The sequence below is a fragment of the Camelina sativa genome, chromosome 12, assembly GCF_030686135.1.
Source record: "Camelina sativa cultivar CO46 ecotype springtype chromosome 12, ASM3068613v1".
In the NCBI taxonomy this organism is placed as follows: domain Eukaryota; kingdom Viridiplantae; phylum Streptophyta; class Magnoliopsida; order Brassicales; family Brassicaceae; genus Camelina; species Camelina sativa.
The window spans coordinates 20,292,454-20,319,902 of record NC_141891.1 but is presented as its reverse complement, the minus strand read 5'-3'; the positions used below and the strand labels follow the sequence as shown (position 1 = coordinate 20,319,902).

At 37.4% G+C, this 27,449-nt stretch overlaps 5 protein-coding genes and 2 pseudogenes across 9 annotated transcripts; 3 read left to right on the top strand and 4 right to left on the bottom strand.

Annotated features, from left to right (window-relative positions):
• Positions 1 to 611: 611 nt before the first annotated feature.
• On the bottom strand, positions 612 to 5,106 carry LOC104732283 (uncharacterized). 2 transcript variants are annotated; one of them, XR_015574916.1, is made up of 6 exons: positions 4,892 to 5,104; positions 4,210 to 4,481; positions 3,142 to 3,793; positions 2,852 to 3,051; positions 2,190 to 2,421; positions 612 to 1,985 (listed from the first exon to the last, which is right to left on the bottom strand). XR_015574916.1 is itself a non-coding variant. In XM_010451820.3 (6 exons), exons 2-6 carry the CDS (start codon positions 4,479 to 4,481, stop codon positions 1,021 to 1,023), a joined length of 2,334 nt encoding a protein of 777 aa, XP_010450122.2. In that variant the 5' UTR covers positions 4,892 to 5,106; the 3' UTR covers positions 612 to 1,020. The 2 variants fall into 2 exon arrangements, 1 of the variants encoding a protein (XP_010450122.2); XM_010451820.3 differs by having other exon boundaries at positions 2,190 to 2,434; positions 4,892 to 5,106.
• Positions 5,107 to 6,064: 958 nt separating this feature from the next.
• Positions 6,065 to 9,076, bottom strand: LOC104732282 (heat stress transcription factor A-5). The gene is made up of 3 exons (XM_010451819.2): positions 8,622 to 9,076; positions 6,748 to 7,929; positions 6,065 to 6,430 (listed from the first exon to the last, which is right to left on the bottom strand). Exons 1-2 carry the CDS (start codon positions 8,865 to 8,867, stop codon positions 6,760 to 6,762), a joined length of 1,416 nt encoding a protein of 471 aa, XP_010450121.2. The 5' UTR covers positions 8,868 to 9,076; the 3' UTR covers positions 6,065 to 6,430; positions 6,748 to 6,759.
• A 967-nt stretch (positions 9,077 to 10,043) lies between these two features.
• On the bottom strand, positions 10,044 to 11,922 carry FBD1 (FBD-associated F-box protein). Of its 3 annotated transcripts, none has more exons than XM_087479348.1 (4): positions 11,606 to 11,922; positions 10,824 to 11,170; positions 10,596 to 10,739; positions 10,044 to 10,515 (listed from the first exon to the last, which is right to left on the bottom strand). In XM_087479348.1, the coding sequence occupies exons 1-4, from the start codon at positions 11,826 to 11,828 to the stop codon at positions 10,228 to 10,230; spliced, it is 1,002 nt and encodes a 333-aa protein (XP_087335474.1). In that variant the 5' UTR covers positions 11,829 to 11,922; the 3' UTR covers positions 10,044 to 10,227. The 3 variants fall into 3 exon arrangements, with proteins under 3 accessions (XP_087335474.1, XP_087335475.1, XP_087335473.1); XM_087479349.1 differs by having other exon boundaries at positions 10,596 to 10,736; XM_087479347.1 differs by having other exon boundaries at positions 10,596 to 10,736; positions 10,824 to 11,922.
• Positions 11,923 to 15,923: 4,001 nt separating this feature from the next.
• Positions 15,924 to 17,723, top strand: LOC104732281 (putative xyloglucan galactosyltransferase GT14 pseudogene; annotated as a pseudogene). Its single transcript, XR_015573934.1, has one exon. The product of XR_015573934.1 is annotated as a putative xyloglucan galactosyltransferase GT14 pseudogene (transcript).
• Positions 17,724 to 17,948: 225 nt separating this feature from the next.
• LOC147930800 (disease resistance protein CHS1-like) lies at positions 17,949 to 19,614 on the bottom strand (annotated as a pseudogene).
• A 547-nt stretch (positions 19,615 to 20,161) lies between these two features.
• LOC104733676 (disease resistance protein RML1A-like) lies at positions 20,162 to 24,994 on the top strand. The gene is made up of 8 exons (XM_087477037.1): positions 20,162 to 20,403; positions 20,893 to 21,117; positions 21,218 to 22,316; positions 22,438 to 22,487; positions 22,867 to 23,098; positions 23,206 to 24,420; positions 24,520 to 24,648; positions 24,980 to 24,994. The coding sequence occupies exons 1-8, from the start codon at positions 20,162 to 20,164 to the stop codon at positions 24,992 to 24,994; spliced, it is 3,207 nt and encodes a 1,068-aa protein (XP_087333163.1).
• On the top strand, positions 24,850 to 26,854 carry LOC104732280 (uncharacterized). Its single transcript, XM_010451817.3, has 8 exons — positions 24,850 to 25,149; positions 25,237 to 25,299; positions 25,480 to 25,546; positions 25,643 to 25,743; positions 25,827 to 25,871; positions 25,958 to 26,239; positions 26,339 to 26,441; positions 26,558 to 26,854. The coding sequence occupies exons 1-8, from the start codon at positions 25,021 to 25,023 to the stop codon at positions 26,638 to 26,640; spliced, it is 873 nt and encodes a 290-aa protein (XP_010450119.2). The 5' UTR covers positions 24,850 to 25,020; the 3' UTR covers positions 26,641 to 26,854.
• The last annotated feature ends 595 nt before the right edge of the window (positions 26,855 to 27,449 follow it).

Genomic DNA, 27,449 nt, shown 5'->3' with positions numbered 1-27,449 from the left:
AAAATAATTGAACTTGAGTTAGAAACGTAAAGGTATAGTAGTTATACTAATTCATAAAACAAATAATTGATAATTTTGTACTATTATTTCTGTTTCATGTGTTTGTTTATGATCTAAACAGGGCAAAACGCGCAATGTTACTCAAACCTAGTATGTAAAAACAATGCGACATGCAATGAGCTTTGCAAAGCTAAAAATCACGAATTAGGAGGGGTTTGTTTTCTTCGTGTCAAACGTTGCTGCTGCTATATTACTTTCATCGAATCCCAAGAGTCTTCCATATCCAAGGATACCAATGCTGTACTCATTACTAATTAATTCATCATTTTATATGTATTCTCTATTGCCACAATAAAAAATTAAAACTTCATATATATGGATTATATATTTGAAATTTGAATATATTCTCTTATAACAATTATAAATGATTTTACATCACATGATTGATTAAGCAATACATTTTGTTTTACCCTTCCTTTACTTTATTAATTTCACACTTTTGACTCTTGTTTTTAAAGTATTAATTTTACTTTTGTTGTTAACTTTTCAAATCCTCTTTGAACTTATAAACATTAAAAAGATTAATATTGAAACAAATTTCAACACGAAAATTTGAGACAGAAACTACAGTGGATACGATAATTTCATCTTCCTACTCAGTTAATAAATTATCCAATTTACATTTCCATAGTTCCCATCTCCGGCAAAGAAGAGTTGAAAAAGACTTAGTGGCTTTCATAATCTATTCAACAGAGCTGAGTACAAGACACTCATCTGGATTACTTGAGAACTATTTTTGCTTTCAGATGAATGCAAGCGTTCTTGGAACATTCATTCAACGGATTCTTTTCCTCTTTGAAGGAGCCTCTTCATCATAGTTATGAAGTGGGGTTCACTGGAATCAAGTTTTTTAAGACCCGGTAACTGTTGCTTCTCAGTTTGTGTCTGCTCAACATTAGATTGCTCACTAAAATCTTGAAAACTCTTGCTAAGTTCTCGGCTCGGCTCAGTTACTATCATTCATACACTCCCTTGCTCGGGTGCCCAAATTTTCACCCTTTTCGCACCTCTTTCACAGTTCTCGTTCATGATGTCTGTCTCATTCAGAGGACTCGAGATAAGATCCCCTGCAGCAACTTTGGTTGAACATGGTGAAGGTTCGAGTTCCATTGCAGAACCCAAAATAATGTCTTCTGCATTTTCTGAGCAGGCCCTCAGACAACTCATTGGCAATTTACTCAACTCACCATCTAAATCAGTAGCAACTTCGCCGTGACCCTCGTGTTTATCTAGCAAATCATATTCATCAAGAGATTTTCCATTAGATGGTTCACTGAAAGCAATTTCTTTCTGCAAGTTACCTTCGTTAGCATCGTTCTTTTGCAGATTGAAGGGTGCATTTATTTGCTTTTCCACAGAGACGGCTAAAGAAACTGCATAGTCACGAAACAAGGAATCGCGAGGTGGGCAGTGTAGCAGATCAATCAAGGTCTGATAATACTGTAGAAGGCTAGCGGACTGTCTAGAAACTCTGTTTCCAAGAGACAGTTGTGTAAGTTTGACCATGTGCTTACATATGTATCCCTTTTCTGCCCAGCTGCAACTGCAAACCCCAAACTGTGACCCTGGATTCCACACAACATGAATTTCGTTGCCTTCACACTCGTCTGTTATTTTTGCAGATATACCAGACATAACAACATCAGAATCTGGTATACTCAATGCTTTGCGGAAGGAAGTCAACCCACTCACCCATTCCTCTTTCCAGTACCTGGCAAAATTATCTTTTCCAGAATACTCATCAAGCCAGAAGTAAGAATGTACTTTTGTCTCTAACTTATCGACCAACCAATCAGCACGTTGATAAGCTTCAGAGTCCCTCTCATTCAAAAGCCTGCACTTCAGCTGATAGTGGTAAAGCTCCATTGCTGCACAGGTCTCTTGGCTTGCCAAGGGAAGAGATTGTAACGCACTTGTCCAAGCTCCTATGATTAATTGGAGGAAAAAGTCATTCTAGAGAGGACTAGTATCTAATGTCTGCAATAATTAGAGTGGCAGAGTAACAATGTAGAATTACATGTATACATTTCATACTTAGGGCCAATGAATCTTTAGACCTATCAGTATATTTTAGATGACCATGCAGGTAGAGTGTAAATAGAAATGAAAAGAGAGAATCGGCAAATAACCTATTCTGGGAGACCAAACAGCTCTGAAGTACTCCACAAATTCTGGACTACCAACAAAATCCTCCACAAAACTGTCAAACACTATGGCTGTTCCTTGCCTTCTACAGATTTTATCTACAGCCTCCCCAAGATGTTTTGAAATTTCAACGCGTGTCTCTGTTTCTGGACATCTCTTGAATATGTTCTTATGCCATGCATGGCGAACACGCCAAAAGGAAAGCAAGACCGGGCACTGAAATACATCCCTAAGAACATCATAAGCAATATCATTCACAAGCAATATTATCGAATGTTGAATTTGGTTCCTTGTCTGAAATTTATGTTTACACCAAATTTCTTATTAACAAACGAGAGCAGTATGGATCCGTATCTGTTGATGAAGTGATGAACCCTATAATCTAACTATGTCAAGCTGCACCTAGCCAGTCCAACCAAGGATTCAAGACCTATGGTTGTATCAACCAAGTCAATTTGTCCAAATAGCTCCACTATTGAAATTACCAAAGGCAACTTCATTCAATATGTCGATATTTGGTTATGTACTTAAGTTAACTGCATTCAAAGCTAATTGCTTTGATGTGGTAAACTCTGCCATTTTTACTGAAGGAAGGAACATGCAAAATATGTTTTTAAATGAAAAAGTGGTCTCTGAAGCAACCAACCTGATCGTTATTATGTCAGCAAATGGATCATCAACTATGAACCCAGCCACCTTCCAGGAAGGATCCTTGGCATGGACTCGGTTACAAAGTGCTCTCATCCATCTATATGCATCTCCACTGGAAAATCGTGGTGCAATTATCCAAGCAACTGGAATAGCCTTATTCTCAGAGTCGAACACAACAAGACTATGGATAGGATACTGAAAATAAACGTAACACATAGATCTGAGAATCATCCTGATAATATAAATACCAAATCTAGCTACTAATACAAACTGTAAGAAACTGACCTTTAGTTTATTTGTTCCAAACCTCGAGTCTGAAGCCAAAAGTCTACAGTTTCCAAATCGAATCATTTGTTGCAACTGCCACTCAGTTTGGATACCCAAGGAAAAAGGGTCTGTATCAGAGAACCCTTCAAAGAAAAATACATGACTTTGATGACTTTCAACCCATATACTGATGCTAACATCATCATCCTCATCGAGCTCATATGTTGAACGCCGGATACTCCTCTCAAGTCTTCGAACATATCTATGAGTTAACAAATCATCTCGGTTACTTGGACCACCTTGTTTTTCGACTGATTCATTATGCCTTTGCATTATGGTCTCCACAGAGACACCCACATATAGCAAAGATAATACACGTAGCCTAAGGTCTTCTGATATATATGGAGCAAACATGGCTCTTGTTCCAGCCGCTTTTTTGTCTTGTGGACCGTGGCAGGGCAACCCTTTTTCATCTACATGCTTGTCGTTATTATAAATTACTAAAGCCACTGTTGGTTCTGCAATTAAGCGTTTCACAATGAAGTGACACCTACAACCTCTCTTGGAATTGGGTCGGCCTGCTTTGTTCTTTTTTGGAACATATGTGCTCCTACTTGGCCGTACAGCTCCGCCTGTCCTATTGTCATCCGGTCCAAAGGAACACCAATACCTACTCACACAAAAACACTAAATTATAACCAACGATTACATTCCACACTGACTAACAAAACGAGATGCATGGGGAGGACAACCAAATAGCTAGCCATATATTTGTGTAGTATGAACAATCTAAATTCAGAAAAAATGGAGCCAAGAACTGCCTACAATGAGAATAATGTAGGATCATAGTAGACTATCCAGCTGCAGCAACAAAATGGATACAGAAAGCTTGGGAAACATACAGGAAAAGAAAATGAGACAATTAAAAAGAACACAGAAACATACACGAAGCAAACAAAATATAAATTCACTTGCCCTTTAGTAGAAAAAGATGAGCACAAGGTATGCAGAAAACAAAACAGAAAGTAACAACCAGATAAATGATCTAACTTGCTGTGACCAATACAAAACGAATGTGGAACTTACAGAATATACTCCAGGATGCCATCAACCTTTGGCTTATATTTTTTCCCTTTGGCTTTCCTTCGTCTAGCTTCAACATGAAAACTCGTAGGACAATCCGTATTCAAGGATTCACCTCTTACAAAATCATCCACCCTAGTATACGGGATGAGAGCTAACCTATCTATATTGTCACGGTAACCTTCAACCTTTGACCAAACAAGGTCGGCAGAAGAAAATTCTGGCAAAGCAGGGTTTTGCACAGGTAAGGAGAAGATCTGATCCCATCTAGCCATCTGCATTTTCATTATATAGTCATCAAAACCATGAATAAAAATGACACGAATTAAGAAATTTCAAGAGATGAAAACACTATTATATACTGCAACTAGGTCAAACAGAGATTTTGATTGCAACGATACATTAGGTTTAAAACTTGAGACGTCTCTGCTTATATGAAAAAAAAACTCCATTTAAATAAATCATGTACAAGAACACAGCAAATCAATCAAATCAATCAAAGTTAAAGGGAAATGATCAAGCTTTTATCAACAATGGAATCGAACCAAGGGGAATAATAACACTACCTAAATTAACACTTCAAAGATATCAAAATTCTCAAATACTTAAATTAGTTATATATTTAAAAGGTTAGAGAGCTTTATTGGAAGTGGCAAGTTAAACAGAGAGAGAAAGAAGCACAAACTCTGAAACGGCGGAGTCAGAAACAGACGTCGAACTCGATAAACCCCAGAGCCGACGATTGAAGAAAAACGCTTTTAGGGTTCTTCTTCTTCAGTGTCTGAGAATCGACGAGAACTGTGAGGAAAGAGAAAAGCTAATACCACGCCGTTTCATGGTAAAAAAAAAAGAAACGACACTGTTACAGGAAAAATCTAATAAATAAACCGGGTAAGTCATGTGGTTTAATTACACTTTAGCTTTTTATTTCAATTTATGGTACAATTAGTTGGTTTGTCGCGGGTACAATTTACAACACAGCACATGTTATTAGGCATAGGCATGTCAAGTAGGGTCAAAGCCCGCGGACTAACCCGAAAAGCTTTTTAACAAATATATTTGTACCGGTTTGTTAACATCTTTGTTTGATTGTGATATTTGATTACTAATTTATTGTAAATAAAGTTTTAAACTCTAATCCTAGTATTCATATTTACTCAATAACCATATTTTATACTTTAAAATTTTTATTAATGATATTTTATATAAATTATATATTGGTTTATTTGGTTAAATTATCGAAATTTTATTTAGTTTTAAACATTTTCTATTAAATTAAGTTGTTTGTAGTGAATATAGATGAGTTATTAAATTTTTGATTGATTTGTTTTATAGTGTATCTTCAAACACTGCATTTTAAGGCTTATAAGTTTGAATTATAATCCCAAAAAGCTTGAAAAGCCCTGTAGCCCTATTAGGGCCGGACTCAGGTTTTGAAATATAGGCTCGGAAATATTTTGGACCGGACCGGACCGGGCTTAAACATATGCAGACTTTACGGATTTCGGATCGGGCCGGACCGGATCAGCCGGATTGACACCCCTAGTTAGGCACTTCGTCTCTCTCTCTCGAATCATCATCATCATCATCAAAATCTCAGAATCTTCGAGGTGGTTCCTCTCTTTCTTGATTTCCAATCTTTGAACTCTCGGTGAGTTTCTTTTTCGGAAATCCCGTCATAACGTTTGAATAGCATCCCCATATATTTTGTAGAAAATGAAGCCCGGGGCGACCAAGTCCACATCCGCCCAGTTCCACTGATTATATGTAAATCGTGGGATTCGAAAAATGCATGAACCGGGTAACTCAAGAAATATAAATGTGTATCACACTTCCGATCGATACCCAATACAACAAGTTGGCCAATAAAAGAAAATGATTTCGAGAACATACATACAGTCATACACCAAACAGAAAGAGAATTAGAAACACATTTCAGCGGATGTTACCCTCGTCGGTTCTAAGGTTTGTGTGGGAAGGGCTACATATGGTTATCCACATTTAAGACGTAAGAATAATGCTTGTTCAATTTAAATCCTATGCACTTAAATTTACAGTCAAATTACATGTGTAGAAAATAAAATAAAAACAAGTGAGAAACACAAAGTGTTTACACCAAGGAATGCTACTTACGCTTTGGACGCTATAGCAGCAGTCCATCGTTTCATTACTTACTCAGCCAATACATGGGCCAAAAACCAAAGACCATACTCGTTCATGTAACCTGAAAACAATAAAGACAAATGGGTAAATTTACAGCATTATATATATTGGCATAAACCGATGACAACATAAACAAACTTTACTGACAAAACCAAGTTAACATTAGCATGCGTTAAATATTCCTAATCAATGCAATAAATTACCAAGCAGAATAGGAAAATTTAACAGGTACTGCATATGTTCTCTTTAACAAGAATTGTCGACAAAGTCTAGGTTAAACAACCAAATTGTTGTCAAACATCATGCAAGTATCGAGAAGGCTAACATGTTTATCACCAAGCAGTATAAAGATAACAAGTAGGTCTAAGGATGTATTACCGGTTAATTACTTTATAAGGTGAGCTGCTTAGTATGATTTGTATTACGTGAGATCATATTCCCGTTTCTTTTGTCCTCTTGCTCTTCGTATGGGTTTCCTCTATAAGTCGAACTTGCCTCCTCATTATCTGAAGACCCCGGCCTTTCTGTTAGGAACTGTTCCCAGAATACATCATTCACTCTTGCTGGAGGAGCTGCTTTTGCTTGGCTACCTCCAACCTCTTGTTGTCTACCCCGGTTTTTCTCACTTGCACTTGTTTCTATTGATTTAAAGTTTAACTCAGTACATCTTCCAATCTCCTGACTTTTATGAGTTGCCTTAGCTATCTGCGAAGCTGTCTTGTCCGGTAATGGAGCAGAAGCCAGTGTCAGATTTAAATGACATGAAAAGCTACCATCTGTCTCCTCTGAAGAAGTTAGCCTCTGCTGCAAGGTCTCCACTCTTGTATTGTCATTTAACAGTAATCTCCTCGGGCATGTCCCGGTATCCGCAAGCTCTAGTGCTTCAGGTGCAAATGGTAGGCCTTCTCTTCGGGTTAGTATAGTTTTTGGATCACCTCCTGACAGTATTCCCTTGGGACTTGATCCTTCTTCATTGGAACTTTGTATACTGTGTGAAACCATGTTCATATCTGAAACCGCTGGAGAAAGCTCTAGCCGCAATTTATTCGAGAAATTTTGATGGAAAATATTTCCAGACTCGGGTCTCGAGCTACCACTGCTATTATCCAGATGAGAATCTTCTGAAGGTGGCTTTGATTGCTCAACTTGAGGGAGCCTTCGCTTTTTGTTGTAAGCTGAAATATCCAATTGCTCAACTTTACGACCAAAATTCTTAACAAAAGTAGGATTCCGAATAGCCGTTTCCAAGAAATTCAGCAGCTTCTTCTGCCTCTTCTCCATATCATCAACATGGTCAGTCATTTCGTCAAACTGATGCTTCGCAACAGCCTTCTGTTGTTTGAACTTCAAAAGCTTAGCTTCAATTGCAGCTTTTTCACGTGAAAGCTTGTCCATTTGCTCTTGTAACGCTGCTCTTTCTTGATCAGCCGACGACGCAGGTGGATGACTGTGGCTGTGTATAGGTTTCCTTCTATGTATATTCTTGAGAAGATGCTTCTTATCCTTAATAAAATCATCATTCAAAAATTCCCACCTCTCTGGATCAATCTTCCGGAACCCCTAACAAACAAAATCACAAGAACATTCACCGTAAATAAGAAACCTAAGAGCAGAGAACAAGGAATATCAACACAGTCCCTAAGTTCCAATCACATGATGACACTGGAGGAGATAAAATCTGAATGCTAACAATGTAACTGCTCTTAAAGTCCATAACACAGTCCTTAAGTTCCAATCACATGATGACACTGGAGGAGATAAAACCTGATTGCTAGCACTGTCACTGCTCTTAACGTCCATACAAAAATCCTTCAATTTGAAGCTACACTTCATCTTCGTGATGAATTTCTTAGGCAGAGGTAAAACATCTAAGATGCAATGATAACATTGGAGCTTGGAGGTGAAAACATTCCTATAAATGATTAAATTCACCCATTTCCACAATTCAATCCATAATCACACAGGCCTAGATGCGTTCTATAATTCCAATTAATAGATTCGTAGCTTGCTACATACATAGCCTTCAACTTAAGCTACATTTCATCCTCTTCTTAATCCGTAAACTCAATTCCATAATCCAGTCTATAAATCACACAAAAGCCTAGACGCATTCTAATAATTCCAAAACCCACAATTCGAATTTTGAATATCCCAACTTCAACCAAACGATGCGCGACAAAAATTAGGTCAATCCGAGAGATGAGTTCGGTAGAACCGAACCGAAAATTGAGAGAGGAAAAAAAAAGGCTCACATAGGTATTGAGCTGACGGATGAAAGAAGAGAAGTTATTGTGCTTGAAGTAAGTTGGAAGAAGAAGGCGTGAAAACTCCGCATGGTTCCAAACGATGAAGCTGTTGTTGTTAGCGCTCCACGATACAATCTGGTCCGTAGACGAATCATCTACCATCTCGTAGGTCTTCACCAAGAAGGGAGCAGGTCCTCCAACTCCTTCTCCGCCGCTCACGGACGCGGAGGAGTTACCTAATGCGCCGTTCATTGTTTGAATCTAATCAGGAAACAGCAACGCGAGATGGTGAGATGGTGGGAGAGGCCCGAGAGAGAGAGAGAGAGAGAAAGTGATCCTTAGACGTAAATAATAAATGAATTAACTTTTTTTCCTTTTTTTTGAGTAATATTATTACCTAAAACGTCTTTAAAACTACAATTTTTAAACCCAAAAATACCTAAAACAACTACAAATTTCCCAGGTGAAATGATAATGCTCAACTCACTTTTGTCCAAAAGAAAGAAAAAAAAAATATTAATCTTCTAAAGCTGACACAAATTTAAAGTTTCAATGGTAATTTATTGAAAATAACAAGGAACAAAAAATATTTATAATTTTGATTAGTGAGATATTTGGAAGAATAAAAATTTATAATATTATTGAATTTTGTATATTTATACAAATTTTTTTAAAAAATTAATATTTTCTAAATGAATAACTATATTATCTTAACTAGTGATTTATAATTATCTTAATACGTTTGACAAAAAAAAAATATCGCAATACTTGATCTTGAACTCTAATTTTAACTGCATAAGTTGTTGTGTAAATAAATTGTTTTGGAATAATAAAAAAAAAAAATCATCTTAACAATTTTTAAACTGTCATTTAAGGAACTAAATTTAGATTAGTAGACTTCTCGCTCTACTTAAAGATAGATTTTAAAATTTAGTAATTCATGAAAGAAATTATTCATATAATGAGAAATTATCAATACAATTATATTTTTTGTAAATTAATATTCGGTAAATTGATATTTCGATTAAAATATAAATTTCTTTATCTCAAATTGATTTCTTTAACACTAAACAAGAAGAGTTTCTAGAAATTTTACTCATTGAGCCTTGCAAGAATCTTATCATTTTGGTTCAGTTTGAATCTTAAATAACTGATTTTTCTTTTTCCTCTTTTGGTATCTATTCGTATTTCCTACTCAAGTCTGGATTATGATTATCTCGCAAAAACATTTTTCAAAACCAATTACTAATTTAAGCCAAACATTTTTTCTCCTTTTTTTGGGTATCAGTTTAAGCCAAACCCAAACATACTAACATAAAAGTCTTAGAATTGAAATTAGTTCCTTTGTCAGATTGTCAGATTATCAGATTCTTTTCGCTTTCTATAATCATCCAATCATAGAGTGAGTTCCATGAGGATTTTGTTGACTAGAAAGCATTAATAGAATAATAGTCATACGTAACAAAATACCAAACATACGATTCTCTTACTAGTTATGCAATAGTTCAATTTCAAGTTAAACAAAAAAAAAAGAAACATAGGAGTTCACGATAACTTAGTATTCAAAAGACAAACTTGTACGTTCATCACCGGAATAAAGACTTTGTGAGGATCAGAGGACGAAAACTTGGCATGAGGTAGAGAGTCTTGGAATGGTAAGGAGTTTCCTAAGGATGACTGATTCTTCCCTACGTCTCAAGTAACCTAAGCATAGTGTGAGCTTCTTGAGGATTGCTGAGTTCTCTAGTAAGTAACTCACTAGTTCCAGGTTTATCTCTGTCGCCTCCTCCTCCTCCTCTGAGTCCGACTTCACAATCTTAACATACTCGAGAGATGTTAGAAACCTACGAGGTCCTGGTAAGATAACAACTTTCTCCTCCTCTGGACAAGTACAAAATTCCTGCAAGTAGGACGAAACAAGTTGATATAATGTCTTACTTTTAACAATTCCATTCATAAAGTAAGACAAGAAGTCCTAACCAAGACAAGAGATTTTAGATTCGGGCAGCTCTCAAGAAAGATTGGCAACATTTCCCACCTGTCGTCGGTGAATTCGACTCGCAAGAAAGATATATTACAGAATAAGGGTAGTTTTTCACATCTTGAGTAGTCATATATGACCTGCTAAAAGAAAAAAAAGAAGAGATTAGTAAATACTTAGAGGATAAAGTAAAGCATCCAAATAGTAAATTCAGCGTCGACAGTTACCTCAAGAGTACTCGAAGAGATGATCATATCTTTAACACAAGATATCCCGACAAGGAAATCACGGATCATATGTGTCGTTGGTAGATCATTTGGATCGAACTCATTTTTTAAACTGAAGTCAAACACAGTATCGATATCTGCCTTAACAAGTGAACCATGACATTCGATTATTAAACTTTCAAGTCCCTTATCACTGAGCCTCAGATACTCAAGCCTAGGAGCATCAATTGCAACTGTCATATAACCCTCGTCCTCAACATGAGTGAAGGTCAATAGAGACTGAGAACACACTTGAAGATATTTTAAATTGCCGTTGTTTACAGTTAAGCTTTCAAGAACAGGGCAGCCTGAGATCAGCATTTCGAAAACCAAATCGTTGTCAAACATAACTGCATCTAGAACGATAACTTTGAGAGAAGGTAAAGACACAAGCTCGGGGGGATTAAGCAAGTATACGTCACAGAGAGTTAAAGATACCAAGCTCTCACACCAGTAAACTGTTCGCGGTATCACCACTTCATCCATCCCCCAAGTTTTGTCTAAGAAAAAAAAAAAAAAAAAAAAAAAAAAAAAAAAAGTTTTGTCTAAGATATGGAGATGTTGAACTTTCCTCTCAACAACAGTGTTGATCCACTGGGTGAAATGAGCAGTACCAAGCACAACGCCCTCATACCAATTAACCGTTAATTTAAACTTCTCTAAGCACGACTCATTGTTGAAACCCAGAAACCTATAAACGAAACCTAACATAGTGATGAATTCAGAGGGATCATAATACTCACTCGCCATGAAATCACGACACTCGAAGTCCAAGCCAGGTACATATCTCCAGATGTTTCTCCATCGACGGGATAAGACACTACACTTAACCACATCCTTCGTGGGAAGTTTCAAGAGAATCTGAAAGAGCAAGCAATCTGGCAAGTTTCTCAGCCGATCTACTTCCTCGACTCTGTCACCTGCTTGCTTCGCACGAACACGTCTCTCTCCGTCTTCATCATCCATGTAACCTTGCCTAACTAGACCAAAACGGAGCAAAATGGAAAATCTTCCGACCAAATGCGATCGTATCTACTACTTTGTCTCCACTCCAGTTAGGGTTTCAGGTCTCAAGTATCAGTAACTACTTCAGTTTAACTTGGCCAAGCTCGATCCATATGTTTGGGCCTTTAAAAACTTAGCCCACTATGGATAAATATCGAAACAAAATCGATTAAAAAAGTTTCGGTTAAAATCGGCGAATTTTAAATACTGAACCGATTAATTTGAACTTTTTCGGTTCAATTCGACTAGCTTTAAGCTAAACCGAAGAAAACGAGAACATCGAGCAGTTAACAGTAACACCGAATAATACAAGGGAAAGAGCTTATGGATCTTACCTTTGAAGTTCTTCAAAACCATTAAAATTATTACCTAAGAACTATATGAAGATGAAAATCTTTAAATTTTCTTGAAAGACCAATAATAGTATCAAGAATTCAAAATACTAAAAACCATACACGATGACATCACCAAATGAAAACTTTAGGAAAGTTGAAATTTCGTCGGTGGTCATATTAGTTTCATAAAATTCGCCGAGATCAGTGGTGGTTGAAAATCTAAAAGTCACCCTTCTTAGTTAGGCTCTTACGTTGAATTTATCAAATGTCAAAAATACTCACAATTATAGAGAAGCAATTGCTACTTTTCATATGACCATATCGCTAACCAATGTTAAACATTTGTTTCCTAATATACGGATCTTGATTCTTGAAAGAAGAACATAGAGTTAATAAATATGAGAATGAAAAAAAAAAAAAAATTGATATCCCTTTCGTTTTTTATTAATGTTTTTATTTAGTAGTATATAACCTGTTTTAAAAATCCCCGTCTAGCACCGATTACGCCTCACAAAATCGTTAGGTCTATACTCTCTGCCTTGATTAATGACTAATTAATCCCCACCTAACATCGATTCTCCAATTATATCTGTCTATTTTGATTATAATCCGTCTAATCCGATTATTTTCCGCTTAATTTTGTATATAATGATTATTTTTAGAGCCAAATAAAAATCAAATATGTATTTTTTGTTATTAAATGAGAGTTTATGGATGTTTTACAATAACTAATATATAAATTTTTAACAAAAATCATAACTTTTTTAAGTTATGTTTTATGTGTTTACCGTAATTTTTAAAACAATACTGTAGTTTTATATTTTATTTGATATTTTCTTTTAACATAAACAGAATTATACATATATTTAATACTATATATTGTTATTTTATTAATAATTTAATAAAATAACCCTAAAACTAGTCCCCGATTAATCTCCGTTTAATCTCTGATTTTCTCGCTAGGTGCTAGTCCCATTCCGACCGCTCGACTAGCGCCTAGCGATTTCTAAAACAGGTAGAATATATATATATATATATATATATATATATATATATATATATATATGGGGGTGTATTCAATCTAAGGGGGAGGTATTGGTTTGAGATTTTAAGAGAATTTTAATGACTTCAAATAAAATCATAGAAAGTATAAAATTGAGGATTCTAAGTGATTGTTTAGAAAGTTGTTTAAAATCTTGCTGATTTTTTTTCCTAATCTTGTAAAATCACTCATAAAATCTTGTAAAATCTTTTTCAAAAAATATTGCACAATATTCTTTTGATTCAACGCTTTTGTGAAAGAAAAAAAAATCTCTTGCTTATCATCTTCTATAAAATCATTTTATTCAACGCCTGTTGACATTATCGGTTGTTCTGGTTTTATCAAAAAAATGACATACTCGATCTCCAAGTTATAGGTACAAGAGTTTCTCATCTTGTTACGGAAGTGATGATACAAAATTTTATACAAAAAAGGATGTCATGATCTAATATACTCAGAGTGTGACGTAAACAAACATGCACACACACATAGAGAAGAAAGAGAGATAAAGAAAGAAGAGAGAGAGGGTCGAAGTGAAAGTTGAGAGAATGAGGAGGAGTTTCCGCTGGGTTTCTCATCATCGGACGATGGTGGAAGGTCACCGTATAATCCACTAAGCACTTTTTTCAAATCTCTCTATTTGATGAGAGAGTTTTCATGACTTTTTTTATGAAGAAAGTGATATAAAATCTTAAACCAATAACATATTATTTGAATTCATTAACAATCCAAGATTCTTTTGTTTTATTTGAATAACATAAAACTTTTAATGACTTTATAGAACTCTTAATCCAATAACAATAGATTTATCAAGATTTTAGATTACTTTTTATAAATCCACAACTAATAACACCAAATTTTAAAAGAGTTTTAAAAAGTCTTGATTGAATAACAACATATTCTACATAACTTTTAAAGTCATTAAAATTCTTTTAAAATCTCAAACCAATACCCCCCTCTAATATTCCAAGTGATTTTAGTTTTTATGAGATTCTAAACTTTTTTGATGATTTTAGGGAGGTTGATATGATTTATTGTAAAATTCTTTCAAATTCCACCTAAAACCATGAGATTTGGATTTGTGTATTTTTAACTAAAGAAATCTTCTCAAATCCTTCAAAATCCAAAAAAATATTAAAATCCAAATCTGCATACTATTTTGAATAACAGTGGATTTTAAGATAGATTTTTAAATCATTAATTCAATAACAGTGGATTTCAGAAGACTTATTAAAATCCATAATTCAATAATAGAGAATTTCAAAAGACTTTTTAAAATACATAATTGAATAACATAAGATTTGTAAATTTTACACAAATCACTTAAAATGTTAAGTTGAATACACCCCTCTTAATTAGTTTTATCATTCTTAAAATCTGTTTTTTTTTTCTTGTCAAACTAAGCTTTTAAATATGGGGAATTGCACCCTATAACCTAAAAAAAAATTATAATTGACTCTCTAACTACTCTAACCACTAAAGAGGGATATATTATGTATAAACTGTATTATATACCACTTTACCCTTGTCACCACCACCCATACTCCCTACCACCACCATCACCACTCCACCTCTTAACCACCCTCACCCCTTGGGTTCACAATCACCTAACTTCTAGGGTTTAGATTTCCTTCAGCCACCACCACTATTGACCACCGGCCGTCGCCACCTCCGACCTCCGGTCGCTGCCACCACCGACCGCCGACCACCGACATCCGGCCACCGGCCGCCGGCCACCGACATCCGGCCACCGGCCACCGGCCACCGACATCCGGCCACCGGCCACCGACGACCAGCCACCGAACTCCGGCGATTATCCGGCGGTTATCACCTCCGGCGACCACCACCTCTGGCGACCACCACCTCCGGCGACCACCACCTCCGGCGACCACCACCTCTGGCGGCCATCACTTCCGGCAACCCCGCCGCCGGCGACCACCGCCGTCAGCGACCTCCGGCCACTCCCTCCGCCGGCCACCATCGTCGGCTACCACCGCCGGCCTCTAGCCACCACCATCACCCCTACCCTAAAACACCAAAATAGTAATTTTGCTTGCCCTTCCTCCTATTCTTCAAATTTCTTCACTTATGCTGCTATATTCTTAATAATATTATGAATTTTGGTTATACACCTAATTCACCCTTTAAATATCATCAATTTATTTATTTCTTTTTCTTTTTATTAGTTCCCTTTTGTTCAGTTTACATACTCACCTGATCTCTACTAGATACAGTATGTCAATTGGTTCACAGAGACTAAATAAGAGAATGATTTGACGGAGATTACTCATTTTAAAGTTCAGAGCAAAAGTGCTTTAAATATCGAGAATATTTAACTTTCTCCCCCTCTCTTCACTTTCTCCCCCTCTCTTCATTATGTGAATTTGTTCAACACAATTTTTTTCAATAATTGATTCAATCATATGTTTATTTGCACTTTTTGTTATTATAAGGTTTGATACTAAATCTACAAAATTTATTTGCACATTTGCTTTGTAAAAATTCCCATATCCTTTTTTAGCTTTATACAGTGAAACCCACTAAAATACAAATTAGCAATTAATTAAACAAATTTAACAATTTATATTTAAAATTATGAATACCATTAATAGAGAGTACTATTATTAGGTGGAGCCGAGAGAGAAAAGAGAAGGTCTTTATTGACTGACCCATGCGAAACTGAATCTCCCCTAAACTTCATTTGCCGACAACGAAACCGTCACTTTTATTTAGTACCTCGACACATCCATGTGTCACTCTTAACTCTCATACTCCCCTTCTCTTCTCCCCAAATTCATGGTCACACACACTATCATCTCCACTTCTCAACAAGTCTTACACATTCTTTTTAATTTTTGATTTATTCCTCTCCCTTATTTGATGCGACCCAAGAACTATTCTCAGATGGAGAAACCCATCTCCATCGCGACGGGCAAGTTCCGTAGCAACAACCACAACAACAACAACAATCATAACAATGTCTGGTTCATTGTTCCACTCTTCTTTCTCCTCTGTTTCGTCCTCCTCTGTTTCGACTACTCTGCTCTCTTCACCGACACAGACGAAACCGTTTTCTCAATCCCCGACGTTACCCAGAAATCAATCTCCCCTGAATTCACGAAAGATGACAACTTTTCACGATTACCCGACGACCCATCTCCTGTTTCTTCTTCTTGCTCCGGTCGGTACATCTATGTCCATAATCTTCCTTATAGATTCAATTCCGAATTGCTTGATAACTGCTATTTGATTACTAGAGGAACCGAGAAAGACATTTGTCCTTACATTGAAAACTACGGTTTCGGTCCTGTGATTAAGAGCTACGAGGATGTCTTGTTGAAACAAAGTTGGTCCACGACGAATCAGTTTATGCTCGAGGTGATTTTTCACAACAAGATGATGAATTACAGATGCTTGACCAATGATTCGTCTCTAGCCTCTGCCATCTTCGTGCCCTTTTACGCTGGTCTTGATATGAGTAGGTACCTTTGGGGTTTCAACATTTCCGTTAGAGACTCTTCGTCTCATGAGCTGATGAATTGGCTTGTGGTACAGAAAGAGTGGGGTCGTATGTCTGGTAGAGACCATTTCTTGGTTTCAGGAAGGATCGCTTGGGATTTTAGGAGACAGACTGATAACGAATCTGATTGGGGAAGCAAGCTGAGGTTCTTACCTGAATCAAGAAACATGTCGATGCTGTCTATCGAATCGAGTTCTTGGAAGAACGATTACGCTATTCCTTATCCGACATGTTTCCATCCTAGATCAGTGGATGAAGTTTCGGAGTGGCAAGAGCTAATGAGGTCTCGGAAACGAGAGTATCTGTTCGCATTCGCGGGAGCTCCGAGGCCTGAGTATAAAGACTCGGTTCGTGGGAAGATCATTGATGAGTGTTTGGAGTCAGGGGATCAATGTTACTTGCTAGACTGTAACTATGGGAAAACGAACTGTGACAACCCTGTCAATGTGATGAAGGTTTTCAGGAACTCGGTGTTTTGTCTTCAGCCACCGGGAGATTCTTACACGAGAAGATCCATGTTTGATTCGATATTGGCAGGCTGCATCCCGGTGTTCTTCCATCCGGGGACAGCTTACGCTCAATACAAGTGGCATTTGCCTAAGAACCACACGAGGTACTCTGTGTATCTACCGGTTAGGGATGTGAAGGAGTGGAATATCAAAATCAAGGAGAGGTTGAATGAGATTCCAGAGGAGAGAGTGGTGAGTTTGAGAGAAGAAGTGATAAAGTTGATACCGAGGGTGGTCTACGCTGATCCCAAGTATAATTCGGAAGGGAATGAAGATGCGTTTGAGCTGGCTGTGAAGGGGATGTTAGAGAGGATTGAAGAAGTGAGGGAGTTGATGAGACAAGGGAAAGATGGTAGTGATGGGTTTGATGATAGTGATGATTATAAGTATACTTTTTCTCCATATGAACCTCAAATTTTGGCATAAAGTGAAATATATGTCATTCAATCATTACTGTGGTGTTTTAGTTTTATATAGGTAGAAGCAATTTGCTCAAGAGTGAAAAGAAAAACAATAAAAAGAAGCTATTTTGATACACAAGAAAAAAACAAAAGAAGTTACTCCATTTACATTTTATAAAACGATGCATGATCTATCTTTGAGCAAGTACGATAAGTACATATAAGCAAATAGTTTTCAGTTTAATTAAGTTGGGACGTGATTTCACCTTTTTGATCAGCCAAGAGCGAAGCAATACGATGGAAACTCATCTCCCTCATCGTCTTCTCCTCCAATGTATCGATCTAATATGGTTGGCTGTCTTCGATAAAAGTCCCCACCGATGTAACTAGAAACAACTGATATCCAATTTTCTTGTGATGCTTCGAGTCTTAGCAGCTCAAATTCCCATTCATTGATGTCTTTCTCGAATAAGAAGGAGCCAAACACTTTAAGGGCAAGTGGAATATGACCTGTAATAAAGACAGCACGAGCAGAGAATCTATCAAAGACACTAGGAACGTGTATCTCTTTGAAGGCAAATTGTGAAAACAGTTGAAGAGCTTCATCGTATTTTAGAGGCTCTACTTCATAGAGATGCCTAATTCCAGACTCAAGTAGTAAACTCTTGTCCTGTGTGACTATGATGAGTCTACTACGCGGACCGAACCAACTAGCGATCAAAGTGATATCATTGAGTTGGGCGATGTGATCAACACCATCAACAATAACCAAAACCTTTCTGTGTCCAAACTTGGCCTTCACAACATCACAGTTCCCAGTTACACTCCGTGAGGACGTTGTCTTTAGAGCAGCTCTTGTTATTTCCTCTAGTAAACACTTTAATTCACGGCCGCCTAGAGAATAGTTGCTGGTATCATTCATGACGTAGCAGTGATCTTGAAACTGCAGCGATATATGTTCGTAAACACATCTCACAAGTGTGGTTTTCCCGACTCCTCTCACACCCCAAATGCCGATTTCTCCGACAGATCCGTCTTTCGAATCAAGATCAAGCAGTAATGCCTCCACTGATTTTATATTCTGATCCATCCCAACAAGACTATAAAATTTACTAGAACTCACGGACAACTTGTTTTCAGAAACGTTCACAGAGTTCCTAAGCCTAGGCTTGACTCTAAGAGGCTTTTCTTTGTTCATGTACTCGTTACTCTCAGTCATAGGTGCTCTTAAGCTTTCAGGCTCATTTAACACGTAAACCCCTGTCCTAGGCGTTGTTAGTAAGCTTTCAAACTCACTTATCTCGTTACTCCTAGTTCCTGATGTTCTTTCAGATCCTTGTTTGCCTGGTGATCTGCCTGCGGATAAATGTTCAGAAATATAATTGGTAACTCTATCGATGATGTATGAGTCTTCCTGCTCCCTAAAGAAAAGAAAAAAAGAAAGTGAGAAGATGATGAATATTCTCAGTAACTGAATAAAAAAGAAGCTGGAAGTAATCGTACCAATCCAAGAAATGAGCAAATGTCCGAGTAAACATTGTCAATGCATCTCTCCACTTGTCTACCTTGTCCAAGTTATCTCCACCGACATGCTCCTGAAGATTGTCTGCTTGTCTTAAAACATCAGAAGGATCTATGCAGTAGAAAACCGGCACCACCAAGAACAAGGAAGTGGTTGATCCTTGGGATCTTTTCTCCCTACACTCCATTATCTTGGCTAATTCGTCTAAGCAAGAAACAGAGGAAGTAAAGTTCTTTGATATGACTACAATCGCAGCTCTAGACTCTTCAATTCACTGAAGCACTTGAGAAGAACCTGGTCTCCATTCATCGGTTTTAAAAAACCTTATTTGTTTCTTAAATAATGAATGACAAAGATGGCTCACAAAAGTTCTCCGAGTGTCAATTCCTCTGAAACTGACGAAAACATCGAACTTCATTTTTTTTCAAGAACTTGGTCGAATGGAGATAGCCTAAAATGTAAGTTCCTGCGTAATTTCCTTTTTCCCAGTCAGGCTAAAATGTAAGATGTTTCGCCATTAGAGGTCTCTTTCTTTACATCATCATTCAATTTTAATTGGATACAAGAGTCCTCTATTTATTACTCCCTCGTTCTAATTTAGTTGTTGTTCTAGGATTTAATTTTTGTTTCATATTAGTTGTCGTTTTAGATTTTCAATGCAGATGTTTGATGAATATTTCAATCTTATCCCTGCTGTATTAAAGTTTCAACCAATGAAAAAATTATAAAATATATTAATGAAGGGCAAAACATAAAATTTAATAGTTTACTTAATTTGTGTGAAAAAACTTAAACGACAGTTAAACTAGAACGGAGGGAGATTAATAATGCATGGGGGAGATTTATTAATATATATGTACACTTGTCCTTTGGTTGGATTTAAAAGTCTTCCAAATGGACTTTTCGTTTTCACCTCGACTTGTTATGTTAATCATAGTTGTTAGAGAGTTTCAACTCGATACCAAATGGCTTCGTCCTCTTCACATCGACTCTGGAACTATGATGTCTTTCTCAGCTTCCGAGGAGAAGACACACGCAAAAGCTTCGTTAGCCATTTGCATAAAGCGCTTGTTAGTAGGGGAATTGTTACTTTCAAAGACGACCGTAAGCTTGAGATCGGAGAATCTATTTCTGAGGAACTCTGCAAAGCCATACAGAGTTCAAGATTTGCTGCTGTAGCTATCTCCGAGAACTACGTTACTTCAAGGCAGAGCCGTGCCTACATGGTAGAAAAAGAAACACTCGCCTCCGGCCTCTAATTTTGTAGAAAGTTTATGAAGCCATCTTTTTGTCAATTAGTGTTTTTCATGCATGTGTCAAAGTAAGGTTATCAAAATTTATATACGTAATAAGGAAATATAGTGAAAATAGAGCAATGCCAATACTGCAATATGTAGGATCTCTAAGGTCTAAATACACGGACAAATTAGGATCCCTGCATATTAATATTTTCTTATAGTACTAATTAGATATCACATTTTTACACCACCGTTTATTTAAAATTCATATAATCACCAAAACAATTTTTTGTTGTTGATAGTGACACAATACTATATCTACCTATTTTATTGTATACCTTTGGTTATAAAATTATTATGAAGTATTAGAAGTGTTATATTTTCTTAAATTATTTCAAATATGATTTTTTTTTTTTTGCCTATGGCCTCTAAACCTCTAGGCACGGCTCTGCTTCAAGGTGGTGCTTGGAGGAGCTCCGATTGATTATGGAACTTCAGGGAAAGAAGGAGATTGAAGTCGTTCCTATTTTCTCTGGTGTGAATCCCTCTGACGTGAGAAATCAGAGAGGAAGTTTTGCTTTAGAATGGTACCAAGGTTTAGAAATGGCCGACAAGGTTCTTGGATGGAGAGAAGCACTTACTCGTATCGCCAACCGAAAGGGCAAGGTTCCACACAATGGTAGGCTCTATCTTTATCTTTCTATATTTCATCACAAGTGGCTTAAAATCTTTTGTTCTTTAGTGAGTTTTCTTACTTTGAATTGTTTTTTTCTTCGATTTTAGCGTGGATGAGGCCACCATGATTGAAGACATTGTTCGACGTATTTCAAGCCGATTGTTATCTATGTTGCCAATAGATTTCAGTGATATTGTCGGGATGAAAACACATGAGAAAGGTCTCAGTCCTCTCTTGAACATGGACGCCAATGATGAGGTTCGTATGATAGGAATATGGGGAATGGGAGGCATTGGCAAAACCACCATAGTCAAGTACATTTATGAACAATATAAACATAGGTTTTTACCTCATTCTTGTTTCATACCAAACATTAGGAGAATTTCTTCCAAACATGGTCTCTTATACTTACAAGAACAGCTTCTTTCCAATATTTTGGGTGAAGAACATGTTAAGTTGTGGAGTGTGGAACAAGGTGTTCACTGTATCAAGTCAAGGCTTGGACACCTCAAAGTTTTTATTATCCTTGATGATGTGAATGATGTGAACCAGCTGCATGCACTGGCAAAAGAGGCTAGATGGTTTGGACTAGGCAGTCGAATTATTGTAACAACACGAGACAAGAGCTTGCTTAACAACTCTTGTGGAGTAAGATTTGTTTACGATGTTAAGTGCATGGATAATGATACTGCCCTCAAACTCTTCGAGCAGGTTGCTTTTGAAGGAGGACATCCTCCTTCTCATGTCTACAAAGATCTCTCAATTTGTGCTACAGGGCTTGCACAAGGTCTTCCTTTGGCCCTTGAGGCTTTTGGCTTTTATCTCCATGGCAAGTCTATAGTGGAGTGGAAAGATGGTTTAAAATCGTTTGAAGAAGCTCCTTACGAAAACATTACGAGTATCTTGAATATTAGCTACAATAGCTTAGACGAAGTTGGTAAGGCTGCTTTTCTTCATGTCGCATGTCTTTTCAATGGAGACCCAGTCCTACGAGTCAGTACCCTTCTTAATCGCGGTGAATTTGAGATAAGACATTTAGCCAAAAAGTCTCTCATTGACATATCAACTGATGGGTGTATAGCTATGCATGGTTTGGTAGAGCAAACGGGAAGACATATCGTGCGTCCAGAATCTGGAAGCAGACCTGCCAAACAACGCATCTTGTGGCATCCTGACGACATATATGCACTACTGGCAAACTATGCAGTAAGCCTCGCCAAACTTGTTAGATTTTGTTGTATGTCATTGTGCGCATATTAAAATGTTTGTTTGGGTATGCCATGGTTTCTTTTTAAACGTCACATTCACATATGTTTACTATTGTCAGGGTACAAGCAAAATTGAAGGCATCACACTCGATGTTAGTGCACTGCCCCATAGCTTTCTGTTGATGTATGAAATCGACAATATAAATGATATCAATAAAGTGGGATGAATCGGATCTGGTTCTTTTATTTAACGTCGAATTTTACAGAAGGGTTTTGAGGAAAATGACAATTAGGGAGCAAAAATGCTTAATATGAAAATAACAACCTTTCTCTCTCTAATTGTCCAAAATTTCGGATCCTTTTCTCTGACAATGACATCTGCTATATATAGTGGGCCAATGACCTAGGGTTTCTTCTGATCCTCTTTAAAATTACGATTTTGCCCCTGCGGCCTGTTGGACCTAATCCAAGACTTCTGGCCCAAATCTTCCTGAAATCTTCTGCTTGGGCTTCTATAAATGTTGGGGGCAAGCCCATATCCAACACTTTCATATTCAGTGGTTTGCTTTCGAGCCAATGAGTAGTCTCAAATTTCTGAAGGTGTACACACATTCTAGAGGTTCGGAGTCCAGGATACGACTCAATCTAGAGGAAAATCCTATAGTTTCTCGTCAACATTGGGATGCATATCCTTATACAACCTTGCCACCAATAGTTAGGCCATATTGTCTTGTTGAAATAAATCTGTGTTACAGCAAGCTCACAAGCCTTTGGACTGGAGTCCAGGTATGTTACTTTTGCAATCTCCTTATATATATACTTGCTAAAAAGTGTTTTTTTTTTTTTTCCTAAAACAATTTTCTTCGGCTATGTCTCATTCTTCTCAGACTGTTTTGCATTTGAGGAGGCTAGATCTGACAGGATGTAGGGATCTGAAAGAACTTCCAGATCTTGAGAAAGCAGTGCGTCTTGAGGAGTTAATACTTGAAGGTTGTATTTCCTTGAAGCTGATTCCAAAGTCTATATGGTGCATATCTACACTGAAGAAGCTTGATGTGTCCAACTGTGATGGGCTAAATCTAAGGCTCATAATAAGGGAATCTGAATCTTTTGTCTTTCAAAGTAGCAGCTCCGAATTGTGCATGCGCGTTAGATTAATCCGCATGCATGTACTTGATGCAGAACCATATGAACTCCGGGGAGTTTCCATTCCAAATCTATCAATCAGTGGCGAGATAAAAATCAGGTTGAAGCATCTTGAAGGATACGCAGAGCATCTTTGTTCTATTTCTGAGCAAAAGTTACCCCATGAACTAATGACGTTGGAAAATGAAACACCTAAGCTCATGTCACCTCCCTACTGTTTTAAATCACTCGACATCATGCGGTTTAACTGCAGTGGTGATGATCAGAGCAACGATCCATTCAAGTGTTACAGTTTTTCAGATTTTCCCTGGTTGACGGAGTTAAATCTAATCAACCTAAACATTCAAGAAATTCCAGATGACATTCACCATTTACTGGTTCTAGAGAAACTAGACCTTAGTGGGAATGGCTTCAAAGTGTTACCAACGACAATGATTCTTCTTACCAATTTGAAACATTTGACGCTTTGTACCTGCCGTCGACTCGAGTCATTGCCAGACCTATATCATCAATTGGAGACACTGACTCTTTCTGATTGCACAAATCTCCAAGCGTTGGTGAACCTTTCTGATGCACAACAAGATGAGAGAAAATACTGTTTGGTAGAGCTTTGGCTTGACAACTGCAAGAATGTTCAATCCTTGTCTGATCAACTTACTAGGTTTGAAAACCTAACATATTTGGATATCAGCAGACACGAATTTGAAACAGTTCCTACAAGTATTAAGGATCTCTCCTCGTTGGTAACTCTCTGCCTCAATCACTGCAAGAAACTCACATCACTAAAAGAAGTAGTACTTCCATTGAGCCTCAAGTATCTATATGCGCATGGCTGTATGTTCCTGGATGCTTCCATTGAGCATCATGTTCATCACAGTGATCTTAGCCCGTGCTTACAGTGGAAGCACGATTCTAGTCAAATTACTCGGTTTCCAGTTGGAAGACGTAGTGAAGAGGTAAATATATATGTTTTGCTAGCTAGCTATCAATTTTTGTTTACTATATGCATTAATTAATAGCTAACTTGGTTTTGTTTCCTTTTATATTATTTATAGGTACCGATATGTTCTTGCTTCCAGGAAATGAAGATGCCGAGTCAAGTGACATTGAGTCCCTTATCAATACTGTTACAGCGTCTAAAGCCATTGTTGTTCCCTTTGGCTTGCTTAATCGTCATCGTTCTTGTTTGTAAATATGCCAAATCCTTGTTTCCCCATATCCATCCTATCTCTCTTAGAAATTCTACGACCAGTTCAAAATTAGGAGGAGAATATATATATCCTTTGAACCAAAACTTTAACCAAGTTGAAGACAAGCTTTTTCATCATATCTTTGGAGACTCGAATGTAATATACAGTATGTAACATGATGATTCCATTCATTCGAGAGTTGCTAGCAAAAATTTTGTTTTGGGTGATTTAATTGATTGGTTTAGTGAACCGATAAGTCCAATTTCGTACCGACCGGTTCGATGGGTTTCTATTTGCTCTTCTCTGTGCTCTCTGGCCTCAAAAGGCTACTACACTTTGAAGTGCTGCCGCCGAAGCTTTTTGTCAATGGCGACGAACCCGACGTTTCAGCTTTTTTCTTCTTCACAAGGCTCTGGTCTAGGTTTAGGGTTCCTTGATTCGCCAGAGCCAGCTCTTCCTCCACCGCCTCCTCCTGTTGAAGTATTATCCTCCGAGGTATCGTCACTAGCTACTACTTCCTCATCTCCAATTTCTTAATGTAATATTCCCTCTTTTTGATTTCTGTGGATTTCGTCGCAGTAGGCGTCTTCCTCCGTTGATCTAGCAGTGGATAAAGTTACTATCGGCGATATCACTCTTTTAAAGGTGCGTTTCTTTTTTCACTTAGCCGATAAAATTCACTAAAATTTGAGAAAAGAAACTGAGAAATTGAGACTCTCAGATGCTTTAAAACCTCTAAAAATGTATAGTAAGCCCAAAGCTAGTCCCAGTTGAGATGATGATGTTCATGAAAATGAGTCATTTTAGTTTCTGGATTGGTTTTAGGGTCGTGTGAGCACTAAAGATGTCTTTGGATTGCCTAATTCAGATTTGGTTCCTGGAGTCTATGAAGGTAAAATAGTTTTATTCTACCTATGGTTTGTGAGATGTGTGTATCTCCTGCACTATTTGCATTTCTTTTGTTAATCTCGAATGCGATTGAATCTAGGCGGGCTTAAGCTTTGGGAAGGATCAATTGATCTTGTCAAAGCTCTTGAAAAAGAATCTCAATCCGGCAACTTATCACTTTCTGGCAAACGGGTTCTCGAGGTAGGCTCTCTTTCCTTAGTTGTCAAAACGATGGATATCACTCAGTTTCTTTACATCACTTACCTATGAATCTATGGTTTCAGCTTGGATGTGGTCATTCACTTCCAGGAATCTATGCGTGTCTTAAGGTAAGTTGATGCTTTCTGAGCTCTATATTATGCTCTGTGTGCCAAACCCCATCTTTCTTAGATCTATGGTCTCTTTTGTTGTCCAGGGTTCAGATGCCGTTCATTTCCAAGACTTCAATGCTGAGGTCCTTCGATGTCTCACCATCCCGAATCTGAATGCTAATCTTTCCGACAAGTCTTCCTCTGTCTCAGTAGATGAAACAGAAGTACGCTTCTTTGGCGGTGATTGGAGTGAAGTTCATCAGGTTCTTCCACTAGCTAATAATGATGGTGAGGTTGATAACAAGGGTGGTTACGACATCATTCTAATGGCTGAGACAATATATTCCATCTCCGCTCATAAAAGTCTATACGGATTGATTAAAAGGGTAACACTCTCGTTTTCTCCTGGATAGCAGAATTTTTTTTACAATCATTCTTTAAAGATTCAATTCATTGGAGGTTGTTCAACACTTGGTTCTTTGCAGTGCCTTGTGTATCCTGATGGAGCAGTGTACATGGCTGCAAAGAAGTACTATTTCGGGGTTGGAGGAGGGACAAGGCAGTTCTTGTCTATGATAGAGAAAGACGGTAAGATGGCCTATTCGATGATGTATATATATAAAGCAAGGGTTGCTTTGTTCATCCTCTACAATGATAATATAACCCACGTACCAAGACCTCATCAATTCATCTCTTCATTGCAGGTGTACTTGCTTCAACGTTGGTGTCTGAAGTCACAGATGGTTCCTCCAATGTCAGAGAAGTATGGAAGCTTTCGTACAAATAAGTCAAAGTTCTATCAGGATTCAGTGTCGCTTCAATCCAACGATCCGACTCTAGTAGATTTGGGTTGCTCAGTAAAATGAGTTGAGAATTCAAAATGTCATCCATGTTTAGCTTATATATAGATTCTGTTGAATTTATAATAATCGCTTAGTTTTGTACTTTAATACATTCTCTGACTTTTAACGTAATCTGCCGTTGATTCTCACCGGACTAAAGTACCAAACTAAGCTTACGTGGGGATGACTCAAATCTATTGCGTTTGGCCAAATCAGATAAGTGCGTTAATTTTTGTTTTAACTTGCTCATTGATTGACTTTAACTTCTTTATTCGTAGAGACTTGTTTATCGATATTAGGACAAGCATAATTCCATGAGTATCCTTCTCATGGCTAAAATGAATATCTAACAACCCGTAAAGGAGGGGTCGGTCGTGAATATACAACATATTGTACCCTAAGTAACACAAACACAACAACCATACAGATCTACCCTTTGATAGTAAGTTACTAAGTTACCCGTCATTAGCACTCTGTTACGCCCTGCAACCACACGGCTATGGATGTTTAAGCAATAGCCTCACAAGTCACAACGTCCAGTTACGTATGATCCCATGCTAGAATCATCGTAGGATACCCATTATTCCCGTTATGCATGCCATAGACCTATATGGCTATATGCAACAACACAATACATTAATATTTACTTAATACATTACATCAACAACACTAGTCTATGTTTTTACCTGGCTTGTAAAAGGTTGTCCTAATTAAGTCAACACTATGGTTGCCCATTAATCAGTAAGTGCAGCCC